Here is an 18,589-nt window from a genome sequence, read left to right as displayed (position 1 = left end):
CATGGTTAAGTAATATGGCTTTATAGAAACCTAATCAATGGAATGATAAGGAAGGTAATCCTATCTACATCATCTGCTGTATCTGTATATTGTGTATTCTCTGGCCATTCTGTCGTTTCCTCCCAAGTTTCTGGAAGGAAAACTGTCATCTTCATATGGGAGTGGCTAACTCATCTTCAGTTGCAAAGATTTTAGGGGGGGGGGGGTGTCCCAAGGTTTTTATAACCAAAGGGCGGCACTGTTGTTACTGAGTGACCTACACAGACTCTCTGAGATTAGTTACCAGGTACCTTATAAATATCTTATAGACATTTAAATATGATCACATACACCTGTATGTGATCATATTTACATAATAATGGATCTTCATCAGTGCAAACAATGTCAGTTCGCAATATTAACAATACCAAATTTCTGGTTAAATGGATTCTTGCTTTTTGGGCTTCTTTTCTTCTCTTATTTAGCACAAAGAAAGAATGCTATGCAGTAATGAGTGAAATGTTGTAACTTTTCCCATAGTTATGAGCATCAATTAACTTTGTTCCTTCCTTTCCTTAAGAACATTAAATTCACACAAATGATTGATAAAGTATCCTTATGAACTCAGACCATCATTACACTCCATTCAGAAGAAGAAATTAAGAATTTCTATAATATTTAAAAGAAAGCAAATTAGTATATTGCATATACGTGGAGCACTTTCTGTCAATTTCAGTGCACATACAAACACAAAGTTTTGTGATAATTGCTGATAGGCAGTCCAAGTACAATATGAAAACTAATTTCCAAACATCAGGGTGCAAAATTTAAATATACATTATTTAAACATATTTCTTACCATTCTCAAGATTTCCATTTATTAGTAATCGCAATGATGCTAGTATATCCAATCTTAAATCAGGACGTTCTGTTAGAGCTGTTCCTAAAATTTTGGCAATTCTTTTAAATGACTGAAATAAAATGAAAAACATGAAATTCTGAAAGAAGAAAACATTTTCAAAATGTTAAATCATTTAAAAAATATATATTAAAATTGAACCCTATTAATATTCAAATTATGTTCCAAACATGTGAAACTGGTATACACATGCTTATACTGAGTTTATGGCTAAAGGCTTTAATTAGAGAAATCAACATAATATTAAGATATTGGAAATCCTAAGATCCCTTTTGAATACTAGAAAAAGTAAAGACCTCTACACTGTCCACTCTTCAGCAACAACAGATATTTCACACCACACCTCCGCAGCTTTAGCTTTCAGTAGTAAGTGTTGCTGGCTCAAGGCACTGGATATAGATATCCAGCTTTTCCTTTAAATAAAAAAAAAAAAAGTGTATAGCAAAACAACTATGATGATTTGTCTAACAAGGCAACCACAAATATTACTACCTTCAGTATCGGTTGTCTTGGTATCATATTACTCTAAAGACTATCTCATAAGATTCCATATATTAACCTAATATAGAAGACCATATCAACATTATTGGTGTTTACTGAAGCAAAAAAGAAAATAAAACAAGTGAGATTCTTCTAAATAAGAATTAACAACATTAAGTAAAGCAATATGTGCAAATATCAAAATGGGAACTGGACAATGAGATGTGTATTTGCGCTTATGGTCCAACAGAAGACTGAACTAAGGAAGAGACAAAGGAATTTTTCACGTCTTTAGAGACTAATATAAAGAAAAGAGAAAAAGTTGGTCTTTGTTGGATATCTAAGCAGCAGAGTAGGAAATGAATACAAATATAGAAATGCATGGGAAAATTTGCAAGGCTAATAATGAAAGTATCTACCCAATTTCTGTTCAGGACATGGACTAGTCACTAATACTACATTCCACCATACAGATATACACAAATTTACATAGAGAGAACTCCCTCATTTAGTGAAATTAAATGGTGAACACTAATTATGGGAGAGATTGACTTCAATTTAGGTTTATATAGGTCAAATTTATTTGAAACTAAGTAAGAAAATACTGACAAGTTTTGCCAACTTAGCTGTTTGGCTTCTTCAGGGTAAAAATAGATGTAGAACAACTTAAACTAAAACTGTTAACTAAAATATTAATGAAATACAATTATGGCTAAAGGCACTGGTTATGTCATCCTTTCGTCTTCTATATTTTATGATATAGATATCCAGCTTTTCCTTTAAATAAAAAAAAAAGTGTACAGCAAAACTGTGATGATTTGTCCAAAGAACCGAATACAATTGTATTCTGTTCTTCCTTCATTAATAGTTTTAGTTGACAGTTTTAGCGTTTAAGTTGTTCTACATCTATTTTTACCCTGAAGAAGCCAAACGTCGTTATTTTCTTACTTAGTTTCAAATAAATTTGACCTATATAAACCCATATTGAAGTCAATCTCTCCCATAGTTCTTTTGGTCGAAAATAACTTTTTTATCATTACGAACACTAATTATATTAGAATAATGGAGTCAACTACTATTAGAGATAAAATACTGTTTTAATAATATGAAAATTGTATGTTTCAACCTTTATGGTAACGTCATTATCAGGAATATATACATTAAAGCAACTAGTACCATACCATTGTAAGCTACATAACCTAGAAAACTAATTAACCCATCTAGTCATGATACAAAATAAATTAATTAATTTTAGTCCATGCAGTTAGCCTAGTGGCTGAGTGCTTTGCAACCATATGCTTGGGGAAGGAGGGAGTGTCCTAGGTTCAATTCCCGTCGGTGACGTGAGGAGCTGAAGGATCTTCCTCAGTCATAGCCAAGTTAGCCAGTCTTGGGCATGGACAGTAGTTTTTTCCCCAGTTTATCTTGGGGTTTTTCATCCAGCAAAGCAGGCAAACCGGCTTTGAGAACTCAAAACTATGGACAAAGGATACACCGGGACATATAGCTGACCACCTTATCCTGTGAAAGGTTTGAGGTCTGATAATTAATAAACCCTTGACACCGCAAGGTAAAAGAGAGAAAAGGAAGATGAAATGAGAAATAATTAATTACATCAAACAAAAAAATACTTATTTTAGACATTTGGTTATTAACCTAACTGGCCTTGAGGTGTTAACATGTTAATAATTACATGGATGCAAGGTGCCCACTGAAACTGAAATAACGTTTGGATACTGAAAAATACCATGGATGTGTGCTGGCTTGATTGGCCAAGTGGTTAGCGCATCCGTTCTCCAGCCAAGAGGCTACGGATTCAAATCCTGCTGTGGGCATGGATGTTTGTGATTGTCTGAAAATACTAATGGTGGTGATCGGCGGTAGATGCCATTGGTGTAGACCAGCGCTTCCCAAACCGTGAGCCGCGGTCCCCTTGGGGGCCGTAGGTTTTGTTGAGGGGGCCATGAAATAATGAAAACAAATTTAAAATGTTTTAAGACTAAGTAGCTTTTTTTATTTTAAAACAAACGTATTTAACTTTTATTATTTTATTATTTCTTTTTTGCTATTTTTTATATTTTAATGGAAAAATTCACACATTGGTGTTGGTTTACAAACTTTGCTTCCAGCGTATTTCGGCACTTAATGAATATTAGTAAATATTGCTTATTCATATGTTTAATTTCAAAGCAGTGGTTGATTGTATTTACTTCGAATGCTCTCCAGGGAAGCTCCAAATCTTCCTGTCCCTTTCATCACGCGTTCGTAATCAGGGACTGTTGATACTGACTTTATATACATATCAAAACTCGTTTTATATTATCACTGTCATCCGAGCTAGTTTTCTGTTACCAAGAAAAGTTTCGCATATACTTCACACATGAAAAAAAAAAGCTTAAACAAGTTCATGTGGGGAAATAGTAACTCGCTTGCAGTGGTAAACAACAAGCCCTCCCGCAGAGGCAATAAAAACAAGTACTTTTATTATGCCAGTGAATAAGGTATGAGGAGTCTGTGTAATATATTTCTCAACAAATAGTGCAGTTAGAGACAACTGGGATAAAAACACACCAATTAATGAATCACATGTCCCCTCATACAGAAACTATGCTGTATATATAGACTGAAACAAAACTATATGTTGCATGGGCAAACACAGTATCTAACTAAAAACTACTGTTATTAATTAGATGTGTGTGTGAGTTCGATTTCCCAAGGCAGCAATAAAATTCAACCGAATGTGTTAAAATTCATAAAAGTGTTAAAACTAAGTAATATATATATATATATATATATATATATATATAATGAATGTTATGGCAGTTTCACATATGGAATTCGGTTGAAGAGAGTTAGCATTTCAACTCAATTGTCAGCTATGCTTTTATCTTTCGGTTGCGCGATCTTTTGTTAATACCGCACCAATCATATGCACGTTTTAATAACCTGCCTTTGCTGTCTGTTTCGAGTTAGGCTTAATTACCGTAAAGGGAGAAAAGTCACAAAAGAGAAAAATGTTCCTGGTCCGGGGATTCCCTTATTTAGGTAATATTCACTAATTTCATGTTATCAGTCTGTGGTGTGTCAGTATCACTAAGTGGTGATATTATTTGATCTATTCTACGTTAAAAAATTTAACCCTGAGATGGATAAGTGGCTGATAAAAAAATTAAAAAAAATTCCCGCGAACAATCAGAAGAAGCAGAAACAGACTCAAAAAAGGACAGTATTTCCTATTTTACCAGAACAGCCCGCATCGTCTCCAGAACCAAACGGTAAGAGGCAAAAAATGTAATATATGCATTGATTTTTGCGATATTCGCTGTGTATATTTTGTATTGAATATAAATACAATAAATATTATAATAATATATCTCTCTATTACGATTTTTTTTTTGAGGGGGGGCCGTGAAATATTTTAATTTTTGCAAAGGGGGGCCCTGACATCTAGAAGTTTGGGAAGCACTGGTGTAGATGATGAAGGTAGTTGCAGTTGGTGGAGATGGAGAGTAGGTGCCCTCCCTTGATGAGTCTTTGGATTCCCTGGAGGTGTTACGTAATAAAAATATGAAGCATAAATTAATTGATATAATTTAATCCACAGGCATATATGTGTACTCGCATACTGAGATTTCTCTAGTTGCGGGTATTCATGTAATAATTTATTTTAATTTAATTATTTCATTCTGTGTCTATGGAATAAACTATACAGGAATGAAATAACTAAATTTAATAACTAAAGTGTTTACAACCCAACGTTTTGCTAGCATTATCAAAGGAATTTTTAAGATACACACTCAACAGACACTAGACTTACAATGGCTTCCAGAACAAGAACAGTCATGTGCATGGAAGGTGACAGCAGCACTCTCTACTGTGATGTTTTATAGTTATTACTAATAGGTGGATATGACAGTGAGCCAAAATTTATACAGAATTACACCATCATTTCTGTTATAGTTCAGAGGGTTTTGTAGAATGTGGACCACTTCTGGCACAGTCTCTATGATTTAAATTGGGATCTATGTAATAGTGTGGCTTTTGAGCTAACAAAACATCAGGTGGTAAACACTTAATTTAATTATTAAATTATTTCATTCTTGCATATACATAGCTTATTCCAGCGTGTTTGTGTGGTTAAACCTTACTTTTATATTACTAGACAGTAATATATTACTGTATGCAACAGTTTCTAATGGCAGAAAGTTTTATTACTTCATTGCAAATTAAAATAAACAGCTGCCAAGAAATTATATTCTTGTTTAATCCTTTATCCAAGAATAAGCAAATAAAGGTTGTGTGTTTAATATCTTCATCACTAGTATGTCTATATAGAGGATGATGATCTCACATCGACTGCCTTGGTATCCCATAATGCTTAGAATCCCACACTTCCTTTCAGATATGCATAATGGGAAGGGCTCTACTGAGACTAGTGCTTTGCATTACGGGATATTGAAGCAACAGATATGAAGTTATCAACCTCTATACACAAGTAGCCTAGTCATAAAGATTCTTCCTCCCACCCATGCAAGCTGTTTGCTTATACCTGGATAAAAGATTAAAGAAGAATAATTTAATTTGTAACTAAGTGAAAAATAAAAAAATTCTATAACTATATCTGATCTGGAGCATTTGCAGAATAAAGAAGAACACCTTTTTACTACTTATATATAGGAAATTTATGCTGCATTTCAACTTTGGTATCTCTTTGGGATCTGGCCCCTAACTTTATTTTGATGAGATCAAAATAAAGGCCAATACCAGTCTGGATAGTGGCCCTTCCATAATACATAATATTATGTGCATCCAAAAGGAAATGTGCTTATATTATGGGATACTAAGGCAAATAATGTGAAGCCATAAGCCTCTGCATACAAGTAGCCTGGTCATGAAGAAACATCAAGTGCAAACTTTGTATCCTTACACTTTTATAAAGGATTACAAGAAAATAATTTCTTGGCAAGTTTAATCTAACAGTCTGAAACTGTTCTGAAGTAAACATTTCACAAATTTTTTCATAAGTGCAACACTTATTGAAAAGAAAAATTTTATGAAAGATCTTCAAATACCATATTTCATTAAATTCAAATCGGCCACTGCAGAATTATGGGAGTGAATTGTTTTTAAAATTTTGCTAATACAAATAATCTGTATCATCATCACCAATTTCCTCATATGTGCCCTCAAAACAGGATGTTCAGGCAACTACGACAGCACTACATAACTAAGTCTACATTATTATAAATTTCATTTTAATAATTTTCCTCCAAATTAGTCCTTACTTGTCAGCACTCCAATATTGTTGTATCTAACAGTTCATGCTTCAAGGCACTTCTGACTGAATGAATCCACCTACACCTTGATCTGAGTATATTCATTCTAGTCTAGGTGGATCTTAGTTTCAAAGATCCATCTTGCCATTCATTCAGTCTAGGCAGATCTTTGCATCAAACACCTGCTTTGTCAAACTTTCCTGATCCTTTCTATGTAAGTGGTCATACCATCTTAGATTAGCTCACATATTCTTGAATGATAAGATGTCAAGTTCCTTTCTAATATCTTTATTTTTAATATAGTTCTGCCACTGACCAACTGTTCACTCTGCTAATTTTTCCCAGGACTCTCATATCTGTGGTTTCCAGTCTTTGATCAAGCATTTATTTCTAACCAAGCTTTCAGATCCCTAACTCAGAACTATTTTCTTCTTCTTTTTTCCATCATCTATGAAGATGAGGCCGAATGAACTCTTTCCACTTCTGTCTGTCCATGGAAAGTCCAAACAATTCTGTCCAGTTTGGTGTCGCTTGTTGTGATTTGGTTTTCTGGTCCTCATTTATTTTGTCTATCCATCTAATTCTGGGCCACCCTTTGGATCTTTTACCTTCCATCATTGTATACAGAGCTTCAGTTGGAAACCTTTCTATTCCCATTCTGGTCACATGGCCAAACCATCGTAGTCTTCTTTCTTGGATTTTGTCTATTATTGTTATTTCTTGTTTTAGTCGTTTCTTTATGTCTTCATTTCTTAGTCTATCCAGCAGAGATACTTCAAGGTAATCTTCTTAGCCAACTCATTTCAGTAGTTAATAATTTTTTCTCTTCAGCAATTTTGAGATTCCAGCATTCACTTCCATAGAGGAGTATTGGGAAGACAATTGTCTCATAGATTCTTAATTTTATTACTTGTTTGATATCTCTTGACTTCCATATCTTATTAAGTGGTCCAAAAGTTTGGGATGCATGACTGATCTGTTAGTTTATCTCTTTTGTAATTTCACTGTTGTACTCAATTACTCCTCCGAGGTAGGTGAAGTTTTCTGCCTGCTCTAGATTCTTACTATCAATTTCAATTTTCAGATTGGTGTTTCATTTTCCTATTTGAATAATTTTTGTTTTGTCTATACTTAGGTTTAATTCAAATTTTATACATTCTTCCTTTATTTTATCAGAAATTCTTTGTAGATCTTCTTTCGTGCTTGCAAGTAATGCAATGGCGTCTGCAAATTTTAATTCATTATATTTTTCCCATATATTTTGATTCCAGAGTCTTCTTTGTTTCATACTGGAAGAATCAGCCTTACTGGCTGATTCTTCCAGTATGAGATTGAACAAGTCCAGTGACAGACTGTATCCCTGTCTTACTCCACTCTCTGTGTGTGGAACCAGTTGGTTAAGGTGTCCTCCAATTGTACTGCACTTTCAGATTTCTAGTATAGATTCTTTATTATTCTTATAGTTTTGTTTGGAATTCCAAATTCTTTCGTAGTTTTCCCATAGTTCTCTCCTATGGATTGAATCAAATGCCTGAAGGAGGTCTATGAAATTTATATAGCAACTCTGGTTGTACTCTAGTGTCTTTTCTATTAGCTGTCTTAAGGTGAATAAATTATCAATTGTGCTTCATCCTGGTTTGAAACCTGCTTGTTCTCTCCTACTGCTAGTGCTATATATGGCTTAATTTATTTTTGGAGTATTTTCATAAAAACCTTACTTGGAATACTGAGGAGGCTAATGCCTCTGTAATTATTGCATTCTGTTTTATCTCCTTTTTTGAATATAGGAGTTACAACTGATTTGGTCCAATCAGTAGGTATTGCTTCATTTTTGTAGATCCTTTCAAATAACGTTTTTAATGGTTCCAAAAGTTGTTCCTTTCCTGCTTTTAAGAATTCTGCATGTATTTGGACAAGACCAAGTGCTTTCCTAGTTTTAAGTTTATCTATGCTATGTGCGATTATTTCTTTGGTAAAGATAATTGTTTCCTCTTCCATTTCAGTGGCTGGAATAATAATATCCCGGGAGCTGTTTTTATTGTATAAGTCCCTAAAGTATTCTTCTCATCTGGCCATTCTTTCTGTTTTACTTTCAATTAGTTGTCCCTATTTGTTTTTGATCATTACAATTTTTGTTGTCCATGTCCTACTAATTTGGTCTATTTGTTTATATAATCCATGGAGGTTATTTTCTTTTGATAGCTTCTCTGCCATTCTGCATTTTTCTTCTAACCATTTATTCCTGTCTCTTTTTTCTAATTTCTCTGGTTAATTTATTATATTCATTTCTGTTATACTTTGTTTTTCATGCTTTTCCTTTGATCGCAGTGTGAAAGCTGTTTTCACACTGTCATATACTGCTAGTTTGGTGTTTTGGCTAATTTCTGTTTTATTCCATATAAATTTATTCAACTGGTGGACCACCATACAAGTTTTGCTTATTCTGTTGTCTAATTCCAAATCTAGTTTGTCATCTTTACTAAAAACTGTGATTAAATAGCTGAAACATTTTACTTCTGATCCACAAACAGAAAGCCACAAGACCTATTAGCACGTTAATGGTGTATATGGGTAAGAGGAGAAGAAGAAAGGAGGAATCTGTTCACGCTTTGTTTGAACAACTGAAGGTTGAATTCTTTGGGGAAGGCAGAGTGAGGGATACTGTTCCAAAAAAAAAAAAAGAAGTAAATGAAATGAAAGAGGTGGTGGTGAAGTTGATTCGGTGAGTTTCAAGATGGGTGTCGGTTAGCAGTGGCTCTTGTTCTGATGATTTTGGAGGAGAGCAGAGGAATAATAGTAGCTAATTCAAGCAAATCACTGTCCATGAAAGTATTAGTAGAAGAGATGCAAGGCAGAAACTGATCTTTTGTTAGAGAAGGATTGAAGTGGGCATGTAAGAGAGGGATCATTAATCTGCCCTCTTCTGGATAGAATCGATCAATCTAAAAGAGAATGTTGGTGCACCATCCCCAAATATGGGAACAATATTCCATGGCTGGGTGAATTTTGAATTTGTATAGAGTTAACAGCTTTGAAGTAGTGTCTTGTGCAAAAAATTCAGTTGTTTTTTTTTCCCCAGCAGCAGCAGTTATAATTGAAATGTGTTTGTGCCAGGAAAGATTAGAGGTACAGGTCAGTCCAAGAAGGGAAATACGATCATGTTTTGACATCTCCATATTATTGAAGTTAAGAAAAAGGGATGTGAACTCTTTCTTGTGAGAGATTAGACAGGACAGAGTTTTAGTGGCATGCACTAGAAAGTTTTCTTTGCACCACTGGGATATAGCTAGGAGGTCAGAGTTAAGGAAAACGGCTGTAGTGGATCATGAAGATCCTAATACCTGAGCACCGCAAGGTTTGTCAAATGGAAAGGAGGAATGAAGTGTGCTGTCATCAGCAAAGCAATGGACAGGATTGGAAGCCTGTGAAAGAATGTCATATATACGAGAAAGAGAGTGAGTGAAAGAATGGAACCTCGGAGTATCTTGAATTGGTGGGGAGAGATAATCTGAGGAGAGGAAATCATCCACTATGACATGCATTGAGTAACCAGTGGGAAAGTTGGCAATTCAACTGCAGCGGAAGGTCTAAGATTATGCTTAACAAACAGACCATAGGATGGCAGTTTGCTAAGCAAGCCGCTGTGCCAAAACTGATCAAATGCCTTTGACATGTCAAAGGCAACCATGTGAGTTTTGACAAATTTTTTCTTGGCTTGAGCCCAGAGGTGGTGATGAAAGCAAAAATACGAGGGTGGTCTGAAAAGTTCTCAGCCTAACAATGAAAAAAAACGAATTTATAATTTCAAAATTATTTTTATTTTTCAACATGACCATGCCTTACTTCATGTAATATATATCTGTTATATTATTCTGTAGACTGGTCCCTCCTCTTCTTTCTTTGCTTCTTTCTCCTCTCCTTGCTCCTTCCCCCTTATTCTATTAGAGTATTCGAGGGCTAGGGGTGAGTCTTTCCTATCTTGCTAAGTCATTTCGTCTTATGCAGCCACCGAAGGAGGCAAGCTAGCCTCAATAGGTGCCGGTCCCAAGCCCGGATAAATGCGAGGGTTGATGTCAGGAAGGGCATCCGGTCGTAAAACTTCAGTGCCAACTCAAACTATGATTATGAGTCTAAGAGAAAATGATATAAGGGCTAGGGCGTACCCCTTAAGCGACGTGCAGCCACATCGCCCTACAGCTGTGAGAAGTGGACGAGGGCTACCGCATCAAGGGCGGGTGCGGTTAAAGAAGCGAGCCCAGCAGGTGGAGAGGATGTTGTGAGTGGGAACACTGAATGTTGGAAGCATGACTGGAAGGGGAAGAGAGGTGGCAGACATGATGAGGAAGAGGAAGTTGGACATTTTATGTGTGCAGGAGACAAGGTGGAAAGGGGGAAAGGCAAAGGAACTGGGAGATGGATATAAATTGTTCTACTCTGGAGCGAATAACGAGGGAAGAAATGGTGTAGGAATTGTGGTGTGTGGCAGAATGAAGGGTGAAGTACTGGACGTGGCTAGAAGGAACGACAGGATCATGCGAATGAAATTGGGTCTTGGAGAAGAGCGGGTGGTCGTATTATGTGTATATGCCCCACAAGTTGGTTGTACAGCAGAGGAAAAAGATGAGTTCTGGAACGTGTTAGATGAAGAAATGAGGGAATTGGAAGAAAATGAGATGGTGATTGTCGGAGGAGACTTGAACGGGCACATAGGAAGACAGAATAGAGACTGTGAAAGGGTGAATGGTGGCCACGGAGTGGGAATGATGAACCAGGAAGGAGAGAGGGTTGTGGACTTTGCAGTAGCGTTTGATCTGGCAATTGTGAACTCATTTTTCTTCAAGAGGGAAGAACATTTGATAACATTTAGAAGTGGTAACAACAGCTCACAAATTGACTACATTTTGACTAGAAGAAAACATCTTAAGATTGTGACAAATTGTAAGGTAATTCCAACAGATCAAGTAGCACAACAACACCGACTGCTGTGCGCAGACTTTAAATTAAGATCGAAGATAAGAACTTCTGGTTGCCATGGGATGAAGACAATTAAGTGGTTTCGCTTAAAAGAAGAGAGCGTGAGGAATCGTTTTAGGGAGAGAGTGTTAGAGAGGATTTCGGATGGACTGGAAAGTGTACAAGATTGGTGGAAACATAATTCAAAAGTAATCCTGAGCTGTGCAATCGAGGTGCTTGGTGAGACATCTGGAAAGATTAGAGAGCAGAAGGAGGGTTGGTGGTGGAATAATGATGTACAAGTGGCAGTGACAGCTAAGAGGAAGGCAAAGCAGAAGTGGGATGAGTCAAGAGTGGAAGAGGACAGAGAGGTGTACAAAGAGAGAAAGCAAGAAGCCAAGAGAGTTGTGGCACAGGCGAAGGCCATGGCATATCAAGATCTGTATGATCAATTAGAAACAAAGGAAGGACAGAGAAAAATTTACCAACTAGCGAAATGTAGAAATAAAGCAGCTAAGGACATCTTACATGTGAGGCAGATCAAAGATGCTGAAGGAAGAGTATTATGGAGGGATGTGGACATAAGAAACAGATGGAAAATATACTTTGAGGGACTTCTGAATGAGGAAAATGCAAGGACTCACAGAGGAGATGGGCAGCCTTCTGAGGGGATGGTGCAGAACATCAGTAGAATGGAAGTGACGGAGGCCATGAAGAGGATGAAGAATGGAAAAGCAGTGGGCCCCGACAGAATTCCAGTGATGGAAGGCACTGGGGGAAGAGGGAATTGACCTGCTGTGGGACCTGTTCATGAAAGTTTGCCAACAGGAAAATATACCCGAGGAATGGAGGGAGAGTACTCTTGTTCCCATCTACAAGGGTAAAGGGGATGCACAAGACTGTAAAAATTACAGAGGAATAAAGTTGATGTCCCACACAATGAAGATCCTAGAAAGGGTTCTTGATGGTAGATTGAGGGAGGAGGTGGAGATTGCAAAGGAACAATTTGGCTTCATGCCTGGTAGATCAACAACAGATGCTATCTTTGGGTTACGACAGATGATGGAAAAATATCGAGAGAAACAAAGGGAGCTACATCTGGTATTTATTGATCTGGAGAAAGCATACGATAGAGTGCCAAGGCAAGAAGTCTGGAGGTGTCTGAGGGAGAAGAAGGTGCCGGAGAAATATGTCAGGTTGGTGCAGGAAATGTACAGAAATGTGAAGACAAGTGTTCGGACCTGTTTGGGACAGACAGAAAGTTTTCAAGTAACAGTTGGCTTGCATCAAGGGTCAGCATTAAGTCCGTTTCTGTTTAATATTGTGATGGAGGTGGTAACAGAGGAGGTGAGAGAAGATGCACCTTGGACAATGTTGTATGCAGATGACATCTTGCTGTGTGTAGATACAAGAGAAGAAGCAGAAACTAAACTGGAAAGATGGAGAAAAGTACTGGAAGAGAGAGGTATGAGACTGAGCAGAAGTAAGACAGAGTATAGGTGTTGCACAGTGGGCGGTGGCCAGGAGACAGACCTGGAGCTGGAAGGAAATGTAATCAGGAAGGTGAGAGACTTTAGATACTTAGGTTCGACAGTGGAAGAAGATGGAGGAGGTGAGAAGGAAGTGGGATGCAGGATACAAGCAGGTTGGAGGAACTGGAGGGAGATGGCTGGAGTGTTATGTGATAAGAGGGTGCCGATCAATCTGAAAGGCAAAATTTATAGGACAGTAGTGAGGCCAGCTATGACATATGCTACAGAAACTGTGGCCCTGAGGAAAAATAACATCAGCAGGATGGAAGTAGCAGAGATGAGAATGCTTAGGTGGATGTGCGGTGTGACCAGAAAGGATCATCTGAGAAATGACTATGTCAGGGGAACAGTGAAAGTTACGAACTTAGGAGCGAAAATACAGGAGGCAAGGTTTAGATGGTTTGGTCATGTGATGAGGAGGGAGGACGAATATGTTGGAAGAAGGGTCATGCAGATGGATGTGCAAGGAAGGCAGAAGTGTGGGTGGCCAAAGAAGAGATGGAGGGAGCTGGTAGAAGAGGACTTGAAGATGAAGAACTTGGATGTGGTGACAGCCCAAGACAGGAAGGTGTGGAGGAGACTCATAACAAACAGTGACCCCACTTAAGTGGGAGAAGCTGCAGAAGAAGAAGAAGATTTTTATTTTTCAACATAATCTTCCTTAAGACTAATACATTTATTCCAGCAGGGGTCCAGCACTATTATCCCATCCCTGTAGTGCTTCTCAGCAAGACCTGCAAAATACCCCTCTACAGCTGCAACCACCTTGATTCAAAGAAAAACACCAGCGAGGAAGAATTTTAGTTTTGGGAAGAGATAGAAGCCAAATCTGGGCAATAGGGTGGATGTTCCAACAATTCACAGTGCAGATCCCTTAATATTCCCATTGCCAAAACACCTTTGTGTGCAGGTGCATTATCCTGATGAAAAATTATTTTTTTTCTTCTGCAAACCGGGCCTTTTCTCACGAATTATTTTGTCTAGTCTGGTTAAAAGATCAGAATAATATACCCTGGTTACTGTCTTACCTTTTCAAGATAATAAACAAAATGCTAGCATCCCAAAACACTGATCCCATGATCTTTCCTGTTGATGGAACCGACTTTGTATTATTCTCTGGCACTGAACAACTTATGTCCACTTTTTTGACTGCGGTTTGGATTCTGGTGTGTAATGGTGAATCAAAGTCTCATCCATAGTAATAAATCAACGCCCCAAATCAGTTTTATTCTTGTTAAAATGCTCCAAGCACTGTTCAGAGATTTTCATGCAAGTGCATTTTTGATCTGCTGTGAGCAAGTGCAGCACCCATCTTGCACAAAGCTTTTTCATTTGCATGCAAAATATATCCTACACATTCTTTTGAAATGCCCATAGTCTTAGCAATTTCATGCATTTTGACTCGCCAATCATCCAATAGCATATCGTGCACTTGATCAATGATTTCTAGTGTTGTTAACTTTTTGGACGCCCTTCACATGGATCATCTTCAAGGCTGGTACAGCCACGTTTAAACTCGGCAGCCCATTTCTTAATGTCGAAAATTAATTAGAAGAGTGCCCATAAACTTTTATGAACTTTGAATGAATTTCTTTTGGTGTTAAACCTTCTTTTACAAAGAATTTTATAACCACACGATACTCAATTTTATCCATTTCAAGAGATACAGACAACACTTTTGCTTCAGACAGCTGTATAAAACAAACTACTTGATAGAATGACTTGCAATTTCACATGGATGCTTATGACAGATGCACCAACTGGGGAAAAAAAAAAAAAATCTTGCAGATAGTGTTATCTATGGTAAATGCCAAGAACTTTTCAGGCCACCATCATACTTGCATAAATGATATCATTTATGCAAGTATACTCAGTGTAATGGTATCAGTTGATGGATGGGAAAAATATCGACAGTGCATGGGAAGTATTTAAAAAATACTTAAATGATGCGATATCCTGAGAGTATGAAGAATAAATAGGGTAGGAGTCAAATGGATGTGTAATCTTATCAAGCAAGAGATTCATAAAAAAAGGATGATGTGGAAGAAATACTGTGTGCATAAGGATGACGTCCCTTATGAAAATTATAAGCAGCAGGCCAGAAGAGTCACTACTGTTGTAAAGAAAGCTAAGCCCGAGCATTAAAAGAGATTGGTTCTACAAATTAAAGCCGACCCAAAAGAATTCTATCATTGTGCTGCAAGTAAAAGAAAGAATGAATTTGAAACAATAACTCTACTGAATGCAGATGGTATGCGCGTGACTGATGCAGAAGTGATTGTTCAACTAATGAGTAGCAATTCTGCTAAAAACTATCAACCTGGTATATGCAACATTGAACTACATCTTCACTGTATGAGGAAACTCATGTGTATGAGGAGGAAGTACTAGAACTGTTGCACAAACTGACTAAGAATTCTGAAATAAGGACTGATGCTAAAAGAGTGTTCAGCTGAACTGGCTAGTCTTTTGATCAGGCTATATAATTTGAGTCTCAGAACAGTGAAGATTCCCCAGGAGTGGAAAGAACATACTCCTGGAGAATTGCAAAGACCGGCATATCCAACTATCAACCAATCAGTATCTCAGGAGTAGTGGTGGTGAAGATTTTGGAAAAGTTAGTTGGGTTTGCAGAAATGGGCTCACAGAGAATCTCTACTTTGCAATGAACAGCATGCATTTACTAAGGGAAGATCATGTTTTAGCAACTTGCTGATATTCTATAATAATGTTACCATTGAGCTATCCAAGGGGAATGGATATAACATGATACTTCTGGATTTTGCTAAGGCTTTTGACAGAATACAGCATGGAAGATTGTTACATAAATTGAATAATATGAGATTGGATTATAAAATATTAGCATGGATAAGAGGATGGCTGGCTGACAGATATCAAGAAGTGGTATATGGTGTATGAGTGTACAACATTTAGGTAACCAGTGATGTACTACAAGGATCAGTCCTTGGTCCACTGTTATTCCATCTGTTGACAGTGGGAAGGATTTTGCAGGCAACATACAGCTATTTGCTGATGATGCAAAGTTAGATAGCGTAATTAGGAATGCAGCTAATATGCAGTACTAACAAAATGATTTGCATAGGCTGGAGTTGTGGGCATGGGAAAATGGATGTCAATAAATGTAAAGTCATGTGCTTTGCTGTGATTAGATACCCAACATCACATTATATTGGTGGGATTACATCCAATGTTGTATTATGTTGGTGGGATTATGCTAGAAGAAACTGATCAGACTAAGGATCTTAGAGTGTTAGTAGATAGGAAGTTGAAGTTCAGGGATCATGTAGCAAAGATTGAAAGTACAACTCAAAAGATAATGCAATGCTGAAGTGAACTTTGACGTACAAAGATAAGGATGTCATTTTGCCTCTTTACAAGGCCTTGATACAACCTCACTTGAACTAGTGTGCACAGGTCTGGTCTCCTGGTTTCCATTATGATTCTGATACACTGGAGAGAAAGTGTGAAAAATGATATCAAGATTGTGGAATACTGATTATGAATACAGATTGAGAATTTGTAGATGGCAAACACTAGTAAACAGAGTAAGAGGGATGATATTATTGACTTACAAACTTCTAAAAGGGTCATACAAGATTTCAGTTGACGTATTTTTTTCATTTTATGAAGTGCTGGAAAGGATAAGAGGGTGAGATCTAGATTTTTCTCTCAAAGAGTGGCATGTGATTAGAATGGACTGCCATTGGATGTTGTGTGTGCAAGCAGCATGAAGGAATTCAAGAAGAAGTATGGTAGCTAGTACATGTAGTATGTGGCCTCCCTCAATGAGTCCCTGACTCCCTGGAAGTCTCTCTTAATAATAATAATAAATCTTACCCAGACTATTCAATAGGGAAATTCCTCTACAATTCTCATGGCTTTGCTGTTTATATTGATAGTGCCAATCATGAATTCTGCTGATGATGAGTTGAGATTTGTTCTAGTAGCTGACTTTTTTGCTGTTTGTCCTGATTCCCTGACAAAAACAGCACGGGAGAGAGAGAGAGAGAGAGAGAGAGAGAGAGAGAGAGAGAGGGGGGGTTGTTAAACTGGGTTTTGTCCCAGCCAGCACAAAATTTTGTCATGTTGCACCATCATGTTATATTGGTTTAAGTCGGTAAGAACACAGTTTGGTTGGCTAAATCCCATCTTGCTAATCCACTATCATTCATTCAGATTTCAGGTAGATATACTGACCAACATGGTGCAACAAGAGAAGGTGAGATTGAACATTTAGATCGGAAGCCCTGATTTTGGTTCTCTGCCTTGCTTAAAAGGCTAAATGCAGGTCTCCTCCCAGTTATCCAGTTTTGACCACTAAGCACTCCATCAATTTTCTTTTCACTTCTTTTATTTTATATATATCATATATGTGTAGCAGAAATGTCATCTAGGCAACCTCAGCTGCTCAAATAGGTAATAATCATATAAATTAAGTGGATATTAAATCTAACATAATTTCAGAACTGAATACAGAAACTATAAAAGTTTCGTATTGAAAGTTGACCAGAGAGCTTGCAGGAATACACTATGAATTGTCCTAGCCAAACCTAATAGCAAGCATGCATGCCAAAGCACCTGTATTTTCACCTACTATTGGTCCATTTTGATAGGGTTTCACTGGTCTGAAAGCTGTTTCAAACTCATTGGTTTTCATCAGAGACCAGGCAGAAAACTAAGAGAGCAAAATGTCTCAGTACTAAGGAACTTAATGCGTTGGAGAGGTGTATTTTTTGTTAAGTGAACTCTCGGCTGTTGCGTGAAGTATTTACTAAAATAAAGAGCTAAAAGGCTTCAATTTCGGCTATGCAAAATTATATAAATGAACTGGATATTAAATCCAACATAATTTCAGAGCCGAATAGAGAACTATAAAAGTTTCGTATTGAAAGTTGACCAGAGAGCTTGTGGGAATACATTCGCCACCATACTACGAGTTGCCCAAGCCGAACTTATCCTTTTTTTTATGTGATAAAATCATGAAAGAATTTGTGACATACCCACAAAAGGTTATAAACTTATAATACATTATTACTGTTGATGAAATTGGTTTTTTTTTTATTTTTACATAATCCGAAAACTCTGCTCTAGAGGAGACTCAACAGAATTTTTTTCAAGCAGGGTGGGTGGTCATCTCAATTGCTTTAGATTGCAGTTCATCTCTCACCTACAAACATTCACAAATGCCCATAGCAAAAGCAGGATGCAAACCAGCAGTATGCCGGTAGGAATGCAGTTATGTTATTCACATAACTGCTCTGGCCAAATAAGGTCAGAAAATTACTCTCACAATTCACAGAATCTGCCAAACAAGTTTATAAGGAAATGCTGTTGTTTATTCAATGTTAAAAAACTTCAACTATTTTACATACCTCACTAAGGTCTGTGGGATTGGTACAGAAACCAGGCAAGAGAGACCATACCTTAAA

General features: G+C 37.1%; 1 protein-coding gene across 2 annotated transcripts in view; it reads right to left on the bottom strand.

The window, feature by feature from the left end:
- The window catches only part of LOC150106189 (RRP12-like protein), a 582,235-nt gene that overhangs the window by 246,229 nt on the left and 317,417 nt on the right, over window positions 1-18,589 (bottom strand). For both annotated transcript variants that reach the window (XM_090392222.1, XM_090392221.1), the window contains exons 17-18: window positions 18,533-18,583; window positions 839-950 (exon numbers count right to left, since the gene is read on the bottom strand). In XM_090392222.1, coding sequence (XP_090248348.1) covers window positions 839-950; window positions 18,533-18,583 — 163 coding nt within the window. The remainder of the gene's footprint in view (window positions 1-838; window positions 951-18,532; window positions 18,584-18,589) is intronic.

This window comes from Typopeltis vanoorti, chromosome 5 (genome assembly GCF_054136105.1).
Source record: "Typopeltis vanoorti isolate ZY-2024b chromosome 5, IOZ_Tvanoo_1.0, whole genome shotgun sequence".
In the NCBI taxonomy this organism is placed as follows: domain Eukaryota; kingdom Metazoa; phylum Arthropoda; class Arachnida; order Uropygi; family Thelyphonidae; genus Typopeltis; species Typopeltis vanoorti.
The sequence above is the reverse complement of the archived record's forward strand: the minus strand, read 5'-3'. Positions and strand labels throughout refer to the sequence as shown.